Source organism: Eubalaena glacialis, chromosome 12 (assembly GCF_028564815.1).
Source record: "Eubalaena glacialis isolate mEubGla1 chromosome 12, mEubGla1.1.hap2.+ XY, whole genome shotgun sequence".
Taxonomy (NCBI): Eukaryota; Metazoa; Chordata; class Mammalia; order Artiodactyla; family Balaenidae; genus Eubalaena; species Eubalaena glacialis.
In genome coordinates this window covers 31,680,596-31,699,000 of record NC_083727.1, presented here as the reverse complement: position 1 = coordinate 31,699,000, position 18,405 = coordinate 31,680,596, and the positions used below count along the sequence as shown (strand labels likewise).

Genomic DNA, 18,405 nt, shown 5'->3' with positions numbered 1-18,405 from the left:
CTGTAGAATTTTAAGAATATTATTAGCTTAGAAAAATTGCTTATACCATTATATAAATTTTAAGCTGTCCTTGCATGACAAATAAACATTTAGTGATTATGATAATATGAAACCTGAAGAAGATGAGGGTCCAGGAGGAATGTATTTGGAAATAAAAATTTGAAGTACAGTTGGTTAAACTTTACTAATTCTTTTTTAAAAAATATGTACCTCTTAATTCCTAGGTCAATGTCAGTCACCAACTACAGTGTACAACCCATGGCAGTAGCTCAGTTCTCTGTTCTAATCCAGCCAGTACACTGCCTGGCACACAGCAGATGCTCATTCAAACTGAGTAATTAATCAGACAGTTTATTCTTTCAACACATTTTACTAATTATTTTTCAGCTCTTTTACAATCTTAATGCCACCCCCCTCATTAACAGTATGTCTCTCAAAATCTAATAAACTCCAAAGAACCAAAATGTACATGATATTTAAAAATATAAATACTTAAAAACCTTAAGACTATAAAAATTCAAAGAATCACATCATTTGTCAGGTAAAAGTGTCAACCTGGAAAAGCAACTGATTTATTTTTAAAAACAGAGATTAAAGAATCACCACTTAAGGATGATTTTATTAAGTTTATGCACTTCTAGCTATGTTATTTTCTTACATGACTTCCAACTCATTTCATATAGTAAGTTCAAGTCCACGGCAAAGGCAAAAACTTGCCAATCTACACTAGAAATATTAGCCCATTTACTTGGAAATCTATGATAAAAAATTTAAGCCATTTTAAAAAGAATATGAACCTATATGCTCCAGTAATGCAATGAAATCTAGAGTCCTTTACTTGACAAAAATCTCTTATCCCAGATATACCAAAAGAGATTTATGTATAAAAGGATTTGTAATAACTATTCTACATGTGTGGTGCCTTTGAAACAGTGTATTTGAAGACTGAATAAGTCATTAATACTAAAAAATAAAAACAATGGCCAAGATAGGAAAGATTGAGAGTGCCTAGTAAAAGTCATTTGATCAGATATGTCCCCATTCCTAGGTAGCTCTAGTACATTGTTGTGGATATGAACAACGTGTAGCTTACTTTATCTCTTAGAGACAAAAATATAGGGAGATGGGAGCTGGAAGTCAACAGATTCACCACTTGAATCAGAATAAAACAATCTGAACATCACTGCCTCTACTCCACCACTATGTAGCGCGATCATGTTCAGATTTAATAGATTCGAGTCCGTTTTCACCACAGCACACACTGACTTCACTGAGTCACTGGTAGAGACACTGGCACCTGATTAGACTGAGGTGCTGGAGACCCACTATTGATGGCTTGTGGAGGCACTGCAGCCGGTTCCATCTTGCTAATGTGAGTGATGAACCGAAGACGAAGTTTTAAAGCTGGTTTTAAATTACAGATAATCTTCTCTACCTAAAAAATGGAAACACATTAAAAAGTATTTTAACCAGAGAACTTCAATTTCCAACCTTTAAAGAAGCAATTTACACATATCCTGAGACAATAAACTAGGGAGTAGAACGGGTGGATGAGATGTTTCTCTGCATGTTTTGTGTTTTAACAAAAGCAGATAAAACTCTTTCTTACGTGAGAAAAAACATGTGTTGTCCCTCACACACACATCATATATATATGTATACATGTGTATGCGCGTCTATCTATGTATGCATACACTTACAAAGACATACTCGTTTACCTAGCTAGCCAGTCGTCCCACTGACGATAGCTAGTAGAGTTTACACAGGGAATTCTACATACCCACCAAGGGGATCATCCTTTTAAGATACCATCTTCACGGAAGCATAAAGCACGATTATATGTCGAAGTTCTTTGAATAACTTACGTTCATAACATTTATCTATAAAGCTAACTTTCTGGTTTTGATTTACACTTGGAATTCAAACTAAATAATATTAGATCTACTCTTACTTAAAAAACTTTAAAGAAATAAATACATCAAGCAGTTCCATAGCTTTCTTAGCTTTACTCAAATGTTTCTGGATCTTACTAGGAAAGATCAGCCCATTAATAATTCTTCCTTTTCGTATTCCCCTTGTGTCAAAGTTTCTTAGGCCCAAATATAAGGAGTATGCTAACGAGAACATTTCTGAATTGGTTCCCACTTGACAATCTTGCTGAGGCATGAAGGAGTCGACACCCTCCCGACCCCATGTCGCCAGCTCCAAGGAACGAATCCCTCAGACTAGGAGTCATATGTTTACGTCTATCAATTTATGTTCCTTTCCCATTTTAGAGAGAAATAACATTGAAGTATGGATGGGAGGTCACTTAATTCCACCTATCTGCCCTCTCTCCACCCTTCTAAAACAGCTGAGATCCTGGTTCCCACAGACAGGAAACTCAGTTATGATTTAAGGAGGTCCCTTCCACTTTGAGACAGCTCTCCCAGGGAATGGCTCTTTTTTTTTTTTTAATTTAAAAAAAATTTTTTTAATTTTTTTATTTTTTATGGGTCTTTATATGTTGAGTTACAACGTGCCTCCCTTTAACTTCACCAGTTTGTATACCTTTTAAAGTGACACAGAACAAATTTAAAACCTATTCCAAACGGCAACGCCCAAATAGTAAGAATACAATTAATTCCCCAGGACTTTAAAAATTCAAGTTAAGCACCCCCAGTTCCTTCAAATACCCTTCATTAGTTATTCTCCTGACCCTCCCGGTTTTAGTCTTCTTGTCCTGCTGCGATTTGTCTCACGTCCTCACAGTGTACCCTAATCACTGTGGGGAAAACTAGGCCCTGCTTCACTTATAACACAAGGCCTCTCTGATCTTTTCAGTAGCCATACCGTACTGTTTCTTCCTAATGAGTTTACTGTTAATAAACCCCCAGGTCTTTTTCAGATGTTTTGCTGCAAATATCAAGGGGAAAAGTGTGAGAAATTATAATAGGTATTTACTTTAACACTATGTCCAGAGTAATATGCCACGTAGCCTAAAAAGGTCTATTAACCTTGTCCCCTTAAAAGAAAAAAATTAACCAAAAAACCCCACTCACCCAAACAAAAAAGTCTATCTGCCATGTATTTAAGTTTTCTAAACTAAATGTCCTTAAAAAATAATTAAAGTGAACTTACTTGCTCTTTTACACTGTCACCAGTAAACATGTACTTCATATGATACAGGAAGTCACAGATGGGATCCATGTAGTTTAAGTGGGTGCTACACTGGTCTACATTCAGCAACATGTCATAAAATGCCACACCAATCTATTTAACAAATAATATAAAATTATTTAAATGGTAAGAAAATGGTTCAATAATTCAGCTTGATGCAGCTAGACTCCATTACAAGACTAGCACAGAGGATAACATGTTTGTTGAGGAATTGTCACTATCACACAGACCTCTATGCACATGGGTGATATGATACTGCTTGCATTTATAATGGAATCCAGAGTGCTACAAACTGCCTCCTAATAGAGCTTAAATGCAGTTTCTCTTTCTAATAGTATTCTCTTAAACTTAAGAGCTAGACAATCCCTTTTCTAGAAACCACCTCTCAATTTCTGGGATATCTGCAATCTCAGGGAGCCTTTATACTGGACCTTCTTAGTTTCATTTGGTGGCTCATACTTTTAAGGGTCTACTCCTGGCTCATTTTCTTTTATCTATACTCTTGTTATAGGTGATTGACTTCAACCATTCCCATGATTTTAATGAATTCCTCTGTACTACAGAGAATGTTCTCAAATGCACTTCTCCGTCCTTAACTTTCTTCTCAACCTTGATGACAGGTATTCTCCCCTGCATCTCCAGTTCAACACATCACACATCAAACTCGTTATAGGCATACTAAGTTATGGGGACACTAAGGCCTCAAAAATTGCTCTTAGATCCCACTAAAATGATTTTCCTACTAATGGTAATGATATGCAGTTTGAAAAACACTGGGAAAGAAATCTTAATATATCTTTTAGAACTTAATCTTATCACGGAAAACCCAGATTTTATTCTACCTCTATCATACATCGAGTTCTCTCTTGCTGAAATCTTTGTAAAAATGGTCCCACGAGATGGTACACATAAAGCAACTGGAACTCAGTCTTCACTATAGGAAGAAGTACTTCAGTGAGAAACCTAAAATTTAAAAATAAAAATTTATTGTTACTTGAAATCAGTTGAATTGTTTGAACTTTGTTAATACAGCCTACCCGAGTATTTGCAAAATTTCTAATCCTTTTAAAAGTTTCCTTTAATTTTGGTAACATTTTAAATTAATCTCACATCTCTCACTGGCTCTTATTTTCATTTGATTATTGAAATAAATTACTTCAGATTTAGAAGTCATTCCTAATAGTAAAATTACTGAATGACAGAATGTGAATTATTTGAAATAAAAAGAGAATAACCAACCTAATATAAAGGCCATTCTCAAGAAATGTGAATCTAATTAATACCAATTATACAGTCAAAAAAAAAAAAAAATCAGAAGATAGCCTAATATTAGTTACGCAGTTCAAAAGCCAACTTTTGGGATATATTCTGGAAAAAGAATGCATTTGACTAAGCCTCCCAAAATGGTAATGGAAAACAAGATACCAGATTGTTACTTATACATACAAATTAATTTCATTCAAACAATTCTGAAATAAAGGAGGCTTCCTGATACCTAGAATCTACTTAAGACTTTTACTTCTAAGTTGTTCTATTGAATGAGATATATACCTCATGCATAAATGAGATTAAAAAACAAAAACGAAATGATAAATCAAATGTCTTTAAGAAATCATAATACCTACTTGGGAATGAGAGAAAGTTGCCCGATGCTAGAATGGTGCCACACCGCATGTGCCAGAGCTAATGTGTAGCTGCAGCTCATCTCAGAGTAGGACTGATGACAAGCAGTGAAATCAAAGAGGCGGAAAGGATAGCCGACCCACTCTGTCTCAGATGTCAGGCTGGGACTGCTGATAACACTCACAATTCGATCATGAAGGACAATCCAATACGGCTCCTTTAAAACCAGGAGAAAGTCTGGTGAAAAACAGCATTTATCCAGGATTCCATCCCATATCCAGTATTCTGCTCCAAAGCTTAAAATAATAGCACTTTCTCATGTCCAGTTCATTTAGTATCTGATATTTACTACATGGTAAATTGACTTTGCCTATATTTATTATACAGATAACACTGGTACACATTTATAATTCATAACTATGTGTGTGTGTGTATATATACTTTGGAGGAGTGTAAGGAAAAAGTGATGCATAAAGGTGCATAATCAAACAAGTTTGGAAAGCTCAGGTTTAGACAATATTACTGACATTCAAAGATGTCAGACAACTGTGTGGTGCTGACTAGACACGTGTGGAGGTCACAGAAGGAAGACTTCACATGGGTGGAGAAGTCATGGAAGACTTCACTGAAGAAGCAAGCCCTAAGCCAGCAGAGAATGAGTAAGCTTTAGAAAAGGTGACAGAAGGAATAAGGGTTCTGATATATTCTCTTACATGGCAGAAGTACCTGAAACATGTCTCAACAAGCATTATTTGCAGGAGCAAAGGCTCTAGATACATAACATGTTACAGGGTTGAAAGTAGATCAGATTTTAATGAGAAAACTAAGGTTGGATAGGTAAGGTGGGACCAGAGATGCAGGGACCCATAAGTCAGGTAGATTTATTTAGATCTGATGCAAAAGGCAAACAAAATAGTCACTGTAGATTTCTGAAGCAATAATAACGTGAAAGCTTAAAAATTACGAAACATTTCGTTAATTGCATGACGAGCTTATACAAATCACAATGATTAACTCACTGGTAGGGCGGTGATGATCAATCCAATTGCATTCATCCATGCTGTAATGTTCTCTCTTGGCACTAAAGGCTGACTATTAGTGGGGAAAAAAGAATAAAAGGGTGAAATTATAAAAGTGACAATGGATCTTATTTTGAGAACATATATCATTTGGGGGGTGACAACTGACCTATTTCAATAAAACTACAATGGATTTTTAGCGAGTAAAAATATAAACAAAAGCTAAATAAGGCCTTTCTTTTCTTTTTTTGGTTGTCTCCTTTAACAATGGTTGCTGAGCTAAAAGACTATTTCACTTATGTATACTTCTTCTCCAATCATTATCCCCTACTTTATGTTGGTCTTTAAGAAGGGAATCTTGAAAGACTATCTTTAGTGAGAAGTTAACATTATTCCTAAATTAAATGTCAAACAGCTAATAAAGAGTAGAAGTGGGAACAAACCCAGGTCTTCTGACCCTGTTCAGGGCTCATTCCATTTCATCTATATTACAAAGACAAGATCTGGACCCAAAAGACAGTCACTATTCAACGTGCATTGGCCTTGGGACAACAGGTTTGTCAAACAGCTCCAAATAAAATATCATTCTCTACAAATAAACAATGAATCTTATTGCAGGAAACAGGATACACACCTTTTCAGGACAACATTTAGAAGAGCATTTCCAACATCTTGGCCTGAAACAGCCAAGGCCATGAGCTCCACACAAGTAACATGCAGTGCGTGGGCAGCGGGGTTGGGAAACTCATTGAATCTCCAGTCACAGTTTGGGAATGGACCAGGAGATTTGCCAGCCATTGGTGCAGATGATTAAAGCAATAACTATTTGATTATTTTGAGATTAAAGGCTCACATTTGTATAGTGCTTTACAGTTTTCAAATGTTTCACATGTAAACATCTCATTCGATTACCAATGCATCTGATTATGAGGCCTCAAGAAGTGATTTATCGGAGAGCTTAAGAGGCAAACAATACAAACCAAATACAAATAAATTTGACATGACCGAAGTGTACTGATAGCAACCATGTGGTCAACCACAGGTATAAACGGTTGTTCTTATATAAGTGGGCTCCTGTAACTGTGACATGATAGCTATAGATGCAACCAAGGTATCTGTAAGCTTTATCAACCTATTTTCTTTTAATAGTTATAGGAAAGTTAATAAGAACATTACTTTCTCGTGAGTAATTCTTTTACTTCAGGAAATAATTCCTTGCATAGGAAAAGAAATCATGCCCATTTATGTAAAATTGCTCTATCTAGTAAATAGTGGCATGGTGTATAGACATGTTAAGCACAGTGTGCTAATAATTTAAAACAACATAAAAGTGAAGAAATAAAAATACCAATATAGAATCTCTTTCACTAAAAAAAAAAAATAATAAGGTTTTATTGTTATCTATTAATGTTTTAAAAAACATTCAGGGATTTATTTAAAGCAACAAAATTCTATGTTCTCCAGTGGCAAACAGATGTATGTACTATAACACATAGTACATTTATTTAGGAATAGGAGTTTTTTTCTTTAAAACAGATCTCTTCTCTAAGGTCTTTTTTGAAATATAAATTTTAATGGAGTAAATTTCTGCCTATCTGGCATAAGGCTGCTAATTTAAGATTTCAAAACCTTCAAAACATTTCAAATAAAATGATCTTAAAAAATTGAAATCTTAGAATGTATCAAAATCTTGGAATATTTAAAGACAATATATGTTCACACAAATCAACATATAGTTATTTCTGAAGAGTCTGGAAAAATCACAGTAAAAAGGATATTATCTACTAGTCTGCCAATCAATTTGCAATAGTAGGAGTCATCTGGGACCCAGGGATTGTCTTCTCGTGCATTCATAGCACATTTCAGGTAAGTGTCACTTAGACACCAGCCCTGTGGTCGATTATCCTTGAGCGACCCAATGATTGCATGGACAAGTTTTCGTTTGAGACTTTCGCGATTTCTCAGGTGCATTTCATAATAGTGCAGAGTGTTATACAAATAGGTCACTGGACGATCTGCCAAGAAGAAAACGGATCATTACAATGTTACCTGGTTACTGACAACTGTGAAAAACTAATCCTCTATTTTCAAGATTACCAAAAAACAGCTCAGAAGGTTATAAAACTATTTCACATGTTGGGCAATTGCATACAATGAATATTTTTATTCTAGGACAACGCAGACGGCTTCTAACAATATACACAGCTTATACTGAAGGATATTCATCACATTCTGACGTAGCAATTCCAGTCCTGGAAATTTATCCTGCAAAAATGACTTATGTGTAAGCAATGTTGCTGCAGCCCTGTTTATACTAGCAAAAGATTAGAACAGTATAAATGGTGAAAAATAGGGGATTGGTTAGGTCAATTATGGCATGTATGAAGCAGCTTTGTACGTACTGATACAAAATAATCAACCCTAATACGTTATAAAGGTTGAAAAAAAATAAGGTGCAGAACAATGTGTATATTACGTAATATTTGTGAAAAAAAATAAACTACCAACTCCAGAGTATTTAAGGTAGGATACACAAGAAACTGGTAATAGTGATTGCCGATAGGGAAAGAAACTGCCTAGCTGGGGGATAGGGATGGGACTAACTACTTTTCACTGTATCATGTGCATACATTACCCAATCCAGAAGAAAAGTGTTTTTAAAGGAATGCTCCCTTGAACCTCATACCTACTCTGCAGCGCTAAAATGCAATTCAGACTTCTGCTTTGAAGGGAGACATCTCAGATCAAGGACTAAGAAGAACTGCCCCCCAGATAAGTATGCCCTGTCCCCACAGTGGCTGCTCCAGGACTTCTGTGCTCTGTCACTGACCTCACCATGCTCCAGTTACCAGGCTCAAAACTTTAGAGTTGTCCTTCATTTCTTTCTTTTGATATTTTCCCCATAACTGGTCAGTCAAGCCCAATTCCTACTTCCTTGACTATCTGTCCCTTCTTTCTCATTTTCAATGCCACCATACTTGTTTAGATGCTAATCATACACCTGAACATCTTGACATAAGTCTTTGAAATGGCTTCCTCCTTCCAAGACATCCTGCGGCTAGAACTGGATTCACCTTTCTAAAAGAATGCTTTCCATACCATGACTTTACTCAATAACTTCTAGTTAACTCTTGATTATCTGCAGGTTATAAAATCATAACTTCTCAGCCTGGCATTTACGGTGATCTACCACCAGGTACAATTTAGCCTAATGCGGCAATTGTTTTCAAAATGCCTTGTTTTTAACACCTCCATGATTTTTCCAAAGGATTCTTTCTGCTTATCATGCTCTCTTCTCCTTTCTCTTTATACAAATCACATACATCATAGTTCAAACACTATCCATCCAAGAAGCCTGCCAAGATCTGTTTAGTTCATAGTAACATTAGTCTGTTCTGAACTCATACTTCCCTCCTTCTATACTGATTTGGTAATTAATCACACAATATATAAAATAAGGGATCTCTTGTATATTACTTTTTTTTTTTGGCTATGATTTAACTGTTGATATTTTTATGTTTTCTATTTTATACTTCATGGTATCATCACATAGCACTGCCCCTCAAAAACACTTTTATTAAAAATTATTAAAATAAAACCTTTAGAACTACTATTACCCAAATGGTCATGCCCAGCCTACTTTTGTCTACAGAGCTATTAGATGGAATTAAAATTTGAAAAAGCTCACCATGAAATTTATATAAGCCTCCCAGGTGATCTAGTAGAGTCTCCAATGACTTGGATACTGGGAGCAACTCTAAAAATCTGTGGATTACTATATCAAATACTGGAAGGAATCGGAGACACACATTTCCAAAATAGATGGGCAGATACGGAGACTGGATCGGCACAGGAGGATCGACCTGCTCTGCCAGGCCCTCAAAATAGAGCTTCTCCGGATATTTCTGTGGAAGTGAGGAAATGGTAAATGTTTACGGGATCTTTTGTAATTTTCTTAAAAAAGGAGCTAAATAAACCTGTCATTTTTCGAAGAATATAAAACTGTGTTTGTTCCTGCAATGCAACGAAATCTAGAGTCCTTTACTCACCAAAAATCTCTATTATCCCAAAGATATACCAAAAAAGATTTACATACGAAAGGATTGGTAATAACTCTTTTCATTTTGTATTGTAAGTACCCATGTCTACTAAAACTGTAGTTTCAATTTATTCTTAACATTAGAGATACTCTAGAACCTTGAGAAAGTTTAGGGAGCTAATTCACTTCTATACAGACCAGAGAGAAAAGAGCAGAGCTGCAGAGAAAACAGCCAAGTCAATTAGCCAAATACCTAAAGTTTGGCCTTAAAAAGGATTAATTGAAGCACTAATTTTAATTAGTACCTTGTGATAATTCATGTGCTTGGTGTGCCAGTCATTCTGTAGCCAGTGTTCTGGGGAATTTTCCTTCACAAAGTCACTTACTCGATTTCTAAAATCATTTGGTTTGAGCAACAGCAACTGAATTATGAAATAACAAACCTGGGCTTCATTCCCTTCATGACTACGCATGGCCTTTGGAGAAGAACAGAAAAATTAAATGAAAATGCCCAACCTGTGCAAAAGCATGGCTCTAAAGAGTCTAAATTTGAAAGCAGTAAAACTCACGATTATTAGAATTTCATTATATGTCTAGTCTACCCCAAAACAACTGTTCAGCATTCCTCAAACATATCTGACCCTTTCTTGCCTATTTTTGGGTCTCACCTAGAATGTCCATCTTTATTTTCTGAAATTTAACCCACCTTTTAAGATCCACCACCTAGGTAGATGTAATCTCTCATTGTTGCCTGGCAATATTTTCCTTACACCTCTAACTTATCCTTTTATTTTACTGATTTATAGACTTACCTTATTTCCCCTACTAGACTATAACCATCTTTATATCTATGCTCTACAGCTAAGAGGTAAATGTTAACCACTTAAGCTCCCTAAATATCACCACTATAGTATTAAAAAAAATGTAGCATTGTCCAGCCTGGTTCAGTGATTTTTCTTAAAATTTGGCCTGAAATAGACATCAAAATCAGGAGAAAAAACTGCTTGGGGAATAGTGGGTGGCTATAAGAAACACTCAGTTATGACTATGGCTACCAAAGTGTACAGAAATGGTTATAAGCACTCAAAAAAGATTCAGTGACTTTTTACTACTTCCTGCCTCTAGTAGGAGCCTTTGAGAATCAACTCAGGGCATTACAAGGCCAGGACCACATCTGTCTTATTTACTTCTATACCTTCTGTGCATACAACACAGTAGATATTCAATACATGCTTACTGAATGAATGAAGAAATTGGGGAATCTCTAGTCCCTTAGGGAATTGATAGCAATACTTGATTTAGAGTATAAATTTATTAAATCCTTAGAAACAACATAGAACAGATCAGCACAAGATCCATTAGTCATACACATCGATCCAAAAGAGAATGGGACTGCTGAGAAATCTGTTCTTAAGTAAGTGTATTCTTACCAGGCAGAGAATTAATCTGTCCAATGTAACAATGTTGTATTTCCATACCATGTCATTAAGAATTTCAATGCATTTGTTGAGTTGCTGACCCCCAGCTGATGTAGAGAACTCATATACCAGGAAATCTGCAAATGTTCTCACATGGACTACCAAGGCCCGAGCTCCAATTCTCTCTAACACTCTGGAAAGCAGAGAGTAAAAAATAAATTGCATTGCTGTAGGGTACAATGGATTGCCAAATGGCATGCAGGTCTAGGTTTCTGGCTTACCTATAGCCAATCTGATTAATATGATCTGTTTCCAGGAGCATTTTCCAGAGAAGACAAAGGAAGAGAGGAGGAGAGCGCTGTGCAGAAAAGTGGGTAATGATGTCATTTTCATTCGTCATTGACTTCCACTTCCTATACTCCTCCTCCACGTTTTTTTTCAGATTAAAACGGCTTTCCTGAGGTACATTATTTTGTTTAAAGAATGCCTACAAGGAAGATCAGAAGTTTACTTAAATGGTTGTAGTAAAAAGGGCTATGGCTACAGAGTCAAGAAACCAGCTCCAGCCTTGACTCTAACACTAATAAATTCCAGGTGACCTCAAGCAGCTCAGTAATCAAGGCCTGAATTTCTATACTGGGAAAATACAAAGGCTTGATTGGATTATCTGTAAGATTTCTTTCCTAGATTTTCTAAACAGAAATTCCAAGCAAGCCTGAATTTCAAACTTTCTTCAATCATCTGGTGATACTTCTGCTCATCTTTGGAAAAAAAAAAAAGGAAAAGAAAAAGCAATTTAAGTACTCTTTGGTTACATATTTTAGTATATCTATAAGGAAAATCCATTACACTAGCCGAGTGATTCTCAGAGTATGGTCCCCAGACCATCCGTATCAGCATTACCTGGGACCTGTAAGAAACGCAAATTCTCAGGCCTTATCCCAGACCTACTGAATCAGAAGCTCCGCAGCTGGGGGTCCAGCAATCTTTAGCTAAACAAGCCCTCCAGGTGATTCTGATAAGTTTGAGACCTACTGTTCCAGCCCTATTAGAAGTTACAGAAAACAGATGTTCATTATGCCTAAAATTTTCTCTGAAAAGTGGAAGACAGATGAGGTTTTCCTTTCTCCATATTATAAAAGCCAAGTTTATAGTTTTTCTCTCTGTGTGATTTTAAAAAATCAGTCAAATGTACATGATGTGCATTCTGTGAAGCTCCATTACATTGTATTTCTCCCCGTTCCTGTTCTATGAGAAAGAATTTTTCAGTTAATGTGTTAAATCTCACAAGATTCTAAAACTGTTAACTAGTAAGATGAAGCCATAACAATTAAATTTTTAGAAACATATCCAGTCCTATAATAAGACAAGGAAAAACTGACGAGATTTTGGAAGTAATAGCAAGTATTTACAAAAAAAAGAAATAAAAGCTAATTTTCTCTGGGTATCATCAAAACTCTCTAGAATAACACAGTAAATGGGAAGAATGATTTCATATACTGTATATTCAATATATAATTCAAGACAAAATTACCTGCAGTGGGCCTGGAAAACAACTAAGAGTGTGTGAAGCCCAATTATGAGGAGTAAAACTCATGATGGTCTGAAGGATGTCTTTACACCAAGTTCCCTGAATTGAATCAGAGCCTGTAAAAAAATCTAAACACAAGCAAACAAATATAACCCAGATATAAAAGATCATGGCCACAATTCATAAATGATATCACAGAAAAGTCACAAGTATGTACACTCAGAGAATTTCACTGCAGTGCATTCACTACTTAACTAGTAATCACATCGGTAAAGATGAACATAACTAGTGAAAAGAAGACAGAAGACATTTGGTATCTTTTTTTTTTTTTTTTTTAAATTACAGAGCACCAATGATAAAAGATTGGTACAGGCCCACCACGACTGCTCATTTAGTTCACTCCGACAATGAGATATTAGCACTTTACTGAGCCAAGGAAATAGAATTAATAAAGTACCACATATCTTTTCTGGTGGTTGAAACAGCTATAGACTATAACTCTCTAAACCAAAGAGGTTTATTTATGTAAAATAAGACAGTTTACACAAAGGTATTTGAGGTTGCTAAATTCAGTAACTATTTCTTTAAAATAGCCGTTCTCAAAGTGTGGTCCGTAGACTCTGTGGGTCCCCAATATCCTTTCAAGGATTTGATGAGGTCAATGCTATTGAAATAATAATACTACTAAGATATCATTGGCCTTTTTACTGTGTTGAAATGTGCACTGATGGCACAAAAGCAATGGTGGGTAACACTGCTGGCCCTCAGAACAAATCAGACAGTGGCACCAAACAATACTAATAGCCACTGTAATCTTCACCACAAAACACTCTTAGCAGGGAAAAAAAAAAGGTGCCAGTTTCACTTAAGAATTATCCTTGATAAAGTAGTAAAAAAGATTGTATCTCAGCCCTTAAGTACATCTATTTGTAATATTCTGTGTGATAAAATGGAAGTACGCATAAGGTGTTCCACCTACACACCAAAGTATGATGGGTATCTTGAGGAAAAATACTTGTGCGATTGAGTACTGGGTCAAATTAGTTCTTTTTTTTCAATGGAATTCCAATTTTACTTGAAAGAACATATAGGTTTCTGGATTTGGGCATTAGGCAGACATTTTCTTGAAAATTAACAAAGGGAGTCTGTCGTTTCAAGAAGAACAAATGACTGCATCTTTTACCAATGATAAAATTTGACGTTTCAAGTAAAAATTAGAATTTTGGAAAACTTATATACACTACCACAAACCTAATAGTTTTCCAAAACTTAAAGAATTTTTCTAATGAAATCTGCAGTGAGATTAAAAAATGTAGTTTTCTGATACTGCATAATGAAATGTGTCAACATTTACAAGCTCTATCTACAGAACTCAGTAAACCAATGTTTTCTAAAAAACCAATTCATGAAGTTACAAAATATGCATGAACACAAAATCCATTAAATGTACAAAACAGACCAGTGGGTTATAATGTAACAGAGTACGAAGAGTTCACTGATAGGACTTTGTACTCCATTTGAGAAACTATCAATTTTTCAATTTTGTGTGACATTAAAGAATATTCATAATTAGCTGAAAAAGCTATTAAAACACTCTTCCCCTTTCCATCTCCTATCTGTGTGAGGCCATTTCTTTTTTACTTACTTCTACTAAAATAACACTTGCAATAGATGAGATGTAGAAGCAAATATGAGAATCCAGCAATGTTCCTTTACATCAGACATTAAAGAAAGATGCAAAGGGCTTCCCTGGTGGCACAGTGGTTAAGAATCTGCCTGCCAATGCAGGGGACACAGGTTTGAGCCCTGGTCTGGAAGGATCTCACATGCCACGGAGCAACTAAGCCCGTGTGCCACAACTACTGAGCCTGCGCTCTAGAACCCACGAGCCACAACTACTGAAGCCCGGCGCGCCTGGAGTCTGTGCTCCGGAACAAGAGAAGCCGCCGCAATGAGGGCAGCGCACTGCAATGAAGAGTAGCCCCTGCTCACCGCAACTAGAGAAAGCCCGCGCACAGCAATGAAGACCCAATGCAGCCATAAATAAATAAACAAACAAACAAACAAATAAATAAATAAAAGCAGCTCTATTAAAAAAAAGAGGAAAGATGCAAAAAATGTAAAACAATGGTACTTCTCACTAAAGTTTTGTTTTGGAGACAATAGGGTTTATTTTTCATAAAAATTACATCATTTATGTTAACATGCAATAGGTTTATTACTGTTATTTTAAAATAAATCAAATATTTAAAAAACTCCTACTTTAATATCTAACAAAGTAAATATCATACATGTAATCCATATAACAGAAAATCTTTGGGAATTTCAATTATTATTATTATTTTTTAAGAGTATAAGTGGTCCTGAGACCAAAAAGCTCAGGAACCATGACTTTAAAATGATGTTAGATGACCAAAAACTGATGTTCAACCTAGTTAAAATGGTAGTACACAGAGAAGAATTTACGTTAATTACTGAAATGGTGAAGATATCAAAACAACAACTGGTTTTTTGGAAACAAGTGAGAAGAATCTTTTCAGTAGGTTACCCTCCCCCCTGCCCCTTAGTAGTCAGGAGGGACACAGCACACTGACTCATCTGTTTCTGTTGGTGGTGGCTGCATATTCACTGTACCTGTTACGTGAGTTGCTCTAGCTAAGGTCAATATCAAGGCGCGGTTCAGTTCTTCAGATTCCGCTGAAAGCACCGTTTTGGGATCGCTAAGGAAGCGTGTAAACTGTGGCTGTACCTCCGAGCTACCTAATGCTGTTATAAGCCTGAGTGCAGTGCTCTCAACACTGAAAAGTGGGAGAACAAAAACAATCATTAAAAGATTAAGCGGCAGATAAAATCTCAGAACTATAGAATTAAATCTAATTCTAGGTTAATCACAACGGGAAAACATGCAAACTATAAATTTCCCTTCTTTGATTAAAAACAAACAGACAAATGAACTCGTCTTTTGTGTGAGAATGAGCTTTGCTTAATTTGTTTTAAAAACCCGAGGCGCCAAATTTTACAGCAAAAACCAACTGACATTTTTACACATTTGAAAAAGATAGCTTGTAGCCTGCAGGACTAAAAAATTTCACCTGGATGCACAGCATTTCAAAAAGTACATCTTTTAAAATCTGAAATATATTTTCACTTAGAGAAAATCAAAATGACATGATACTTTAACCATAATCTGAAGTATATTTGAATCCAGTATTCTAAAGGGCAAAGTTAGAGTACAATGTCAAAGGTCTTGGAATTACTTGTTCTCAGTCCAAAGATCCCTAGGCAATAATTCAACTACCTTACTAGGTTTCTATTTAAAAAGCTGGACTCTACTTCTTCTATACTGGAAATAAAACACTCCAGAAGCCCTGGAGTTTTAATGACAGTGAATAAAAATACTGTAAGGTAATGGATTAAGTTCCCCATCTCCAGCAAAGTTTCTAATAAATCCAAGGAAAGACAGTCTCCAATGAGCTCACCAGAGATGGAGCTGGTTCTGGTTTGTTTGTGCAACTGCAGCCAAAGTATGAAGATGACTCAGGAGCTGAACTCTGTAATGAGGCTGAATGTGGTGCATCCGGTAGCTGAACATCTCAAGAAGCGTGTGCAAGATTCCCCAGGCATGAGACTTGAAAACAGTTGGCAGAAGCTGACCTTGAGGAACAAGACAATTTAAGGCACCAATCAGTAAAAGCTATGTATTAAAAGATATCTGAAGAAAAGTCACACTGAGTAAAATCCATGCAAAGATTCTGATCATGAACACACACACATACAAACATACAGATACACATGCACACATATATACACATGTATTTTCCAAATTTTCTCCATTAATTTGTACTTCAATTTTAAGGAAGAAAATCCAGATCCTTATTTTTGGGTTGGCCAAAAAGTTCATTCGAGTTTTTCTGTTACAAAACGAACTTTTTGGCCAACCCAACAATACCAACTTTGCTTTTTTTCCCTGGAATTTGACAAATGATACTCAAGTTCATCTGGAAAGGTAAAATAAGAGCCAGGATACGGAAAAAAATTACTCTAACCTTCCTCACTTCTTTATTTATTTTTATTTAGTTATCTTTTAAGTTACTTTTATAAAGTTACTGTTCCCAACCTTTTGAAGCATGAGGATCACTTTTTAATACACAAATTGTATCACACCCCCTCCTCCCTGCTAATAAAGTTTAATTTGACTTTCAATTATCTGGAAAAAAGAGTAACCATGGTTAAAATGATACGGTATTAGTAAAAAGTTAAAGTTACCTCAAATCAGAAAAACACTTCCATATTAGAAAATATCTATTATTTAGAACCGCATAACAACCATCAGACATCGTACAATGTCTTCTGCAATGCAGGAACACCCCCTGCCTATTGCCAGTCAGACTTGGTACTCATTGCTGTCCCGGGCAAACCAGAAAGACAGGCAAATGGGACCGTGGGTTTTTATATGAGTACAGGCATCATGTCTGTCCTGCTCACTGCATCCCAAGCACCTAGCACAATTACACGCCCCCCCTTTTTTAACCATAACTTTACTTTAAAACATGCATCCCACTCCCTTGACCCTCTGTGAGGGTCTATCCCTCTTTTTTGTTTTATTTTTCTCTGTAAGGTTTATCACCTGACATATTCCATATTTCGATTATTTACATTTTTTGTCTGTCTTCCTCATTTAGCAGGTAATCTCTACGATGGCAGTGACTTCTGTACACTGCTATATCCCTAGCAACTAGAAAAGTATACGTTGAATGAATGGAAGCGTTAATGATTAAAAACACCAGAAAGTCCTGCCTTACTGATAAATCCTTTGATGCCCAAAGACTCTATTTCCATATAGACCAATAAACGGCTGTACGTTTCCACTAGGGCTGGAGCCAAGGCCACACTGGACTTTGCATGAGCAAGTTTTATCACTCTGGTAGCAATGCTGTGGATAAGGCTGAGGAGAAACAACAACATCAAATAAGAGAAAATAAAAATTCATTATTTTTGACATAAACACAGGAATTATTCTACTTATAGAGAACTTGGTATAAATCTGAACTTAAATATATGAAATGAATCAGCTCTGTTTTAATCATTTAGGTTGTACAGGACACATGGTAGTGATGCATTGTACAACCTGAGACTAATTCTGGTTTCCACGCTGCTTTCAATGTGCCTCAGGATCTCTCTGCTCACGGGAAAGCAAAATTTGGGTACAACTCATGTACCCAACTCAAAATTTGGGTACATGCTTGAATGGTTTTAGGCTGTTTTTCTTTTTCAAATATGTAACTAAAACCATTTAAGAAATTAACTTTTGTTACAGAATTACTTAACAAATCACTGGTAAGACCCAAATGTTAGGTACTAAAGGGACTTTCCTCCATTTGGTCACATATGCCAGTAAAGCACTTGTATAATTCTAGCACAGTGTTAACCATTTGAAAAAGAACATGGTTTTTCTAGAACCAATGACCCCCCACCTGGAGGCCCACACACATATTCTCTTTGACCTATGCAGTGTTTGAAGTCTGAGCCAACACTTAACGGTTGAGAGTCTAGAAATAAAAGCCCTTTCCAAAAAAAACCAAGAACTAGCTACACTAGTGGTCATTCTTACATTGC

General features: G+C 36.0%; 1 protein-coding gene across 3 annotated transcripts in view; it reads right to left on the bottom strand.

Moving 5' to 3' along the window:
• Nucleotides 1–382: 382 nt before the first annotated feature.
• The window catches only part of MED23 (mediator complex subunit 23), a 41,611-nt gene continuing 23,588 nt past the window's right edge, over nt 383–18,405 (bottom strand). For all 3 annotated transcript variants that reach the window (XM_061207527.1, XM_061207525.1, XM_061207526.1), the window contains 15 exons: nt 17,592–17,734; nt 16,269–16,443; nt 15,424–15,587; nt 12,793–12,917; nt 11,540–11,745; nt 11,271–11,451; nt 10,146–10,316; nt 9,490–9,706; nt 7,580–7,816; nt 6,436–6,601; nt 5,802–5,874; nt 4,785–4,999; nt 4,002–4,122; nt 3,121–3,252; nt 383–1,435 (listed from right to left, as the gene is read on the bottom strand). In XM_061207527.1, the coding sequence (XP_061063510.1) occupies nt 1,268–1,435; nt 3,121–3,252; nt 4,002–4,122; nt 4,785–4,999; nt 5,802–5,874; nt 6,436–6,601; nt 7,580–7,816; nt 9,490–9,706; nt 10,146–10,316; nt 11,271–11,451; nt 11,540–11,745; nt 12,793–12,917; nt 15,424–15,587; nt 16,269–16,443; nt 17,592–17,734 (2,494 nt within the window). In that variant the 3' untranslated portion in view covers nt 383–1,267. The remainder of the gene's footprint in view (nt 1,436–3,120; nt 3,253–4,001; nt 4,123–4,784; nt 5,000–5,801; nt 5,875–6,435; nt 6,602–7,579; nt 7,817–9,489; nt 9,707–10,145; nt 10,317–11,270; nt 11,452–11,539; nt 11,746–12,792; nt 12,918–15,423; nt 15,588–16,268; nt 16,444–17,591; nt 17,735–18,405) is intronic.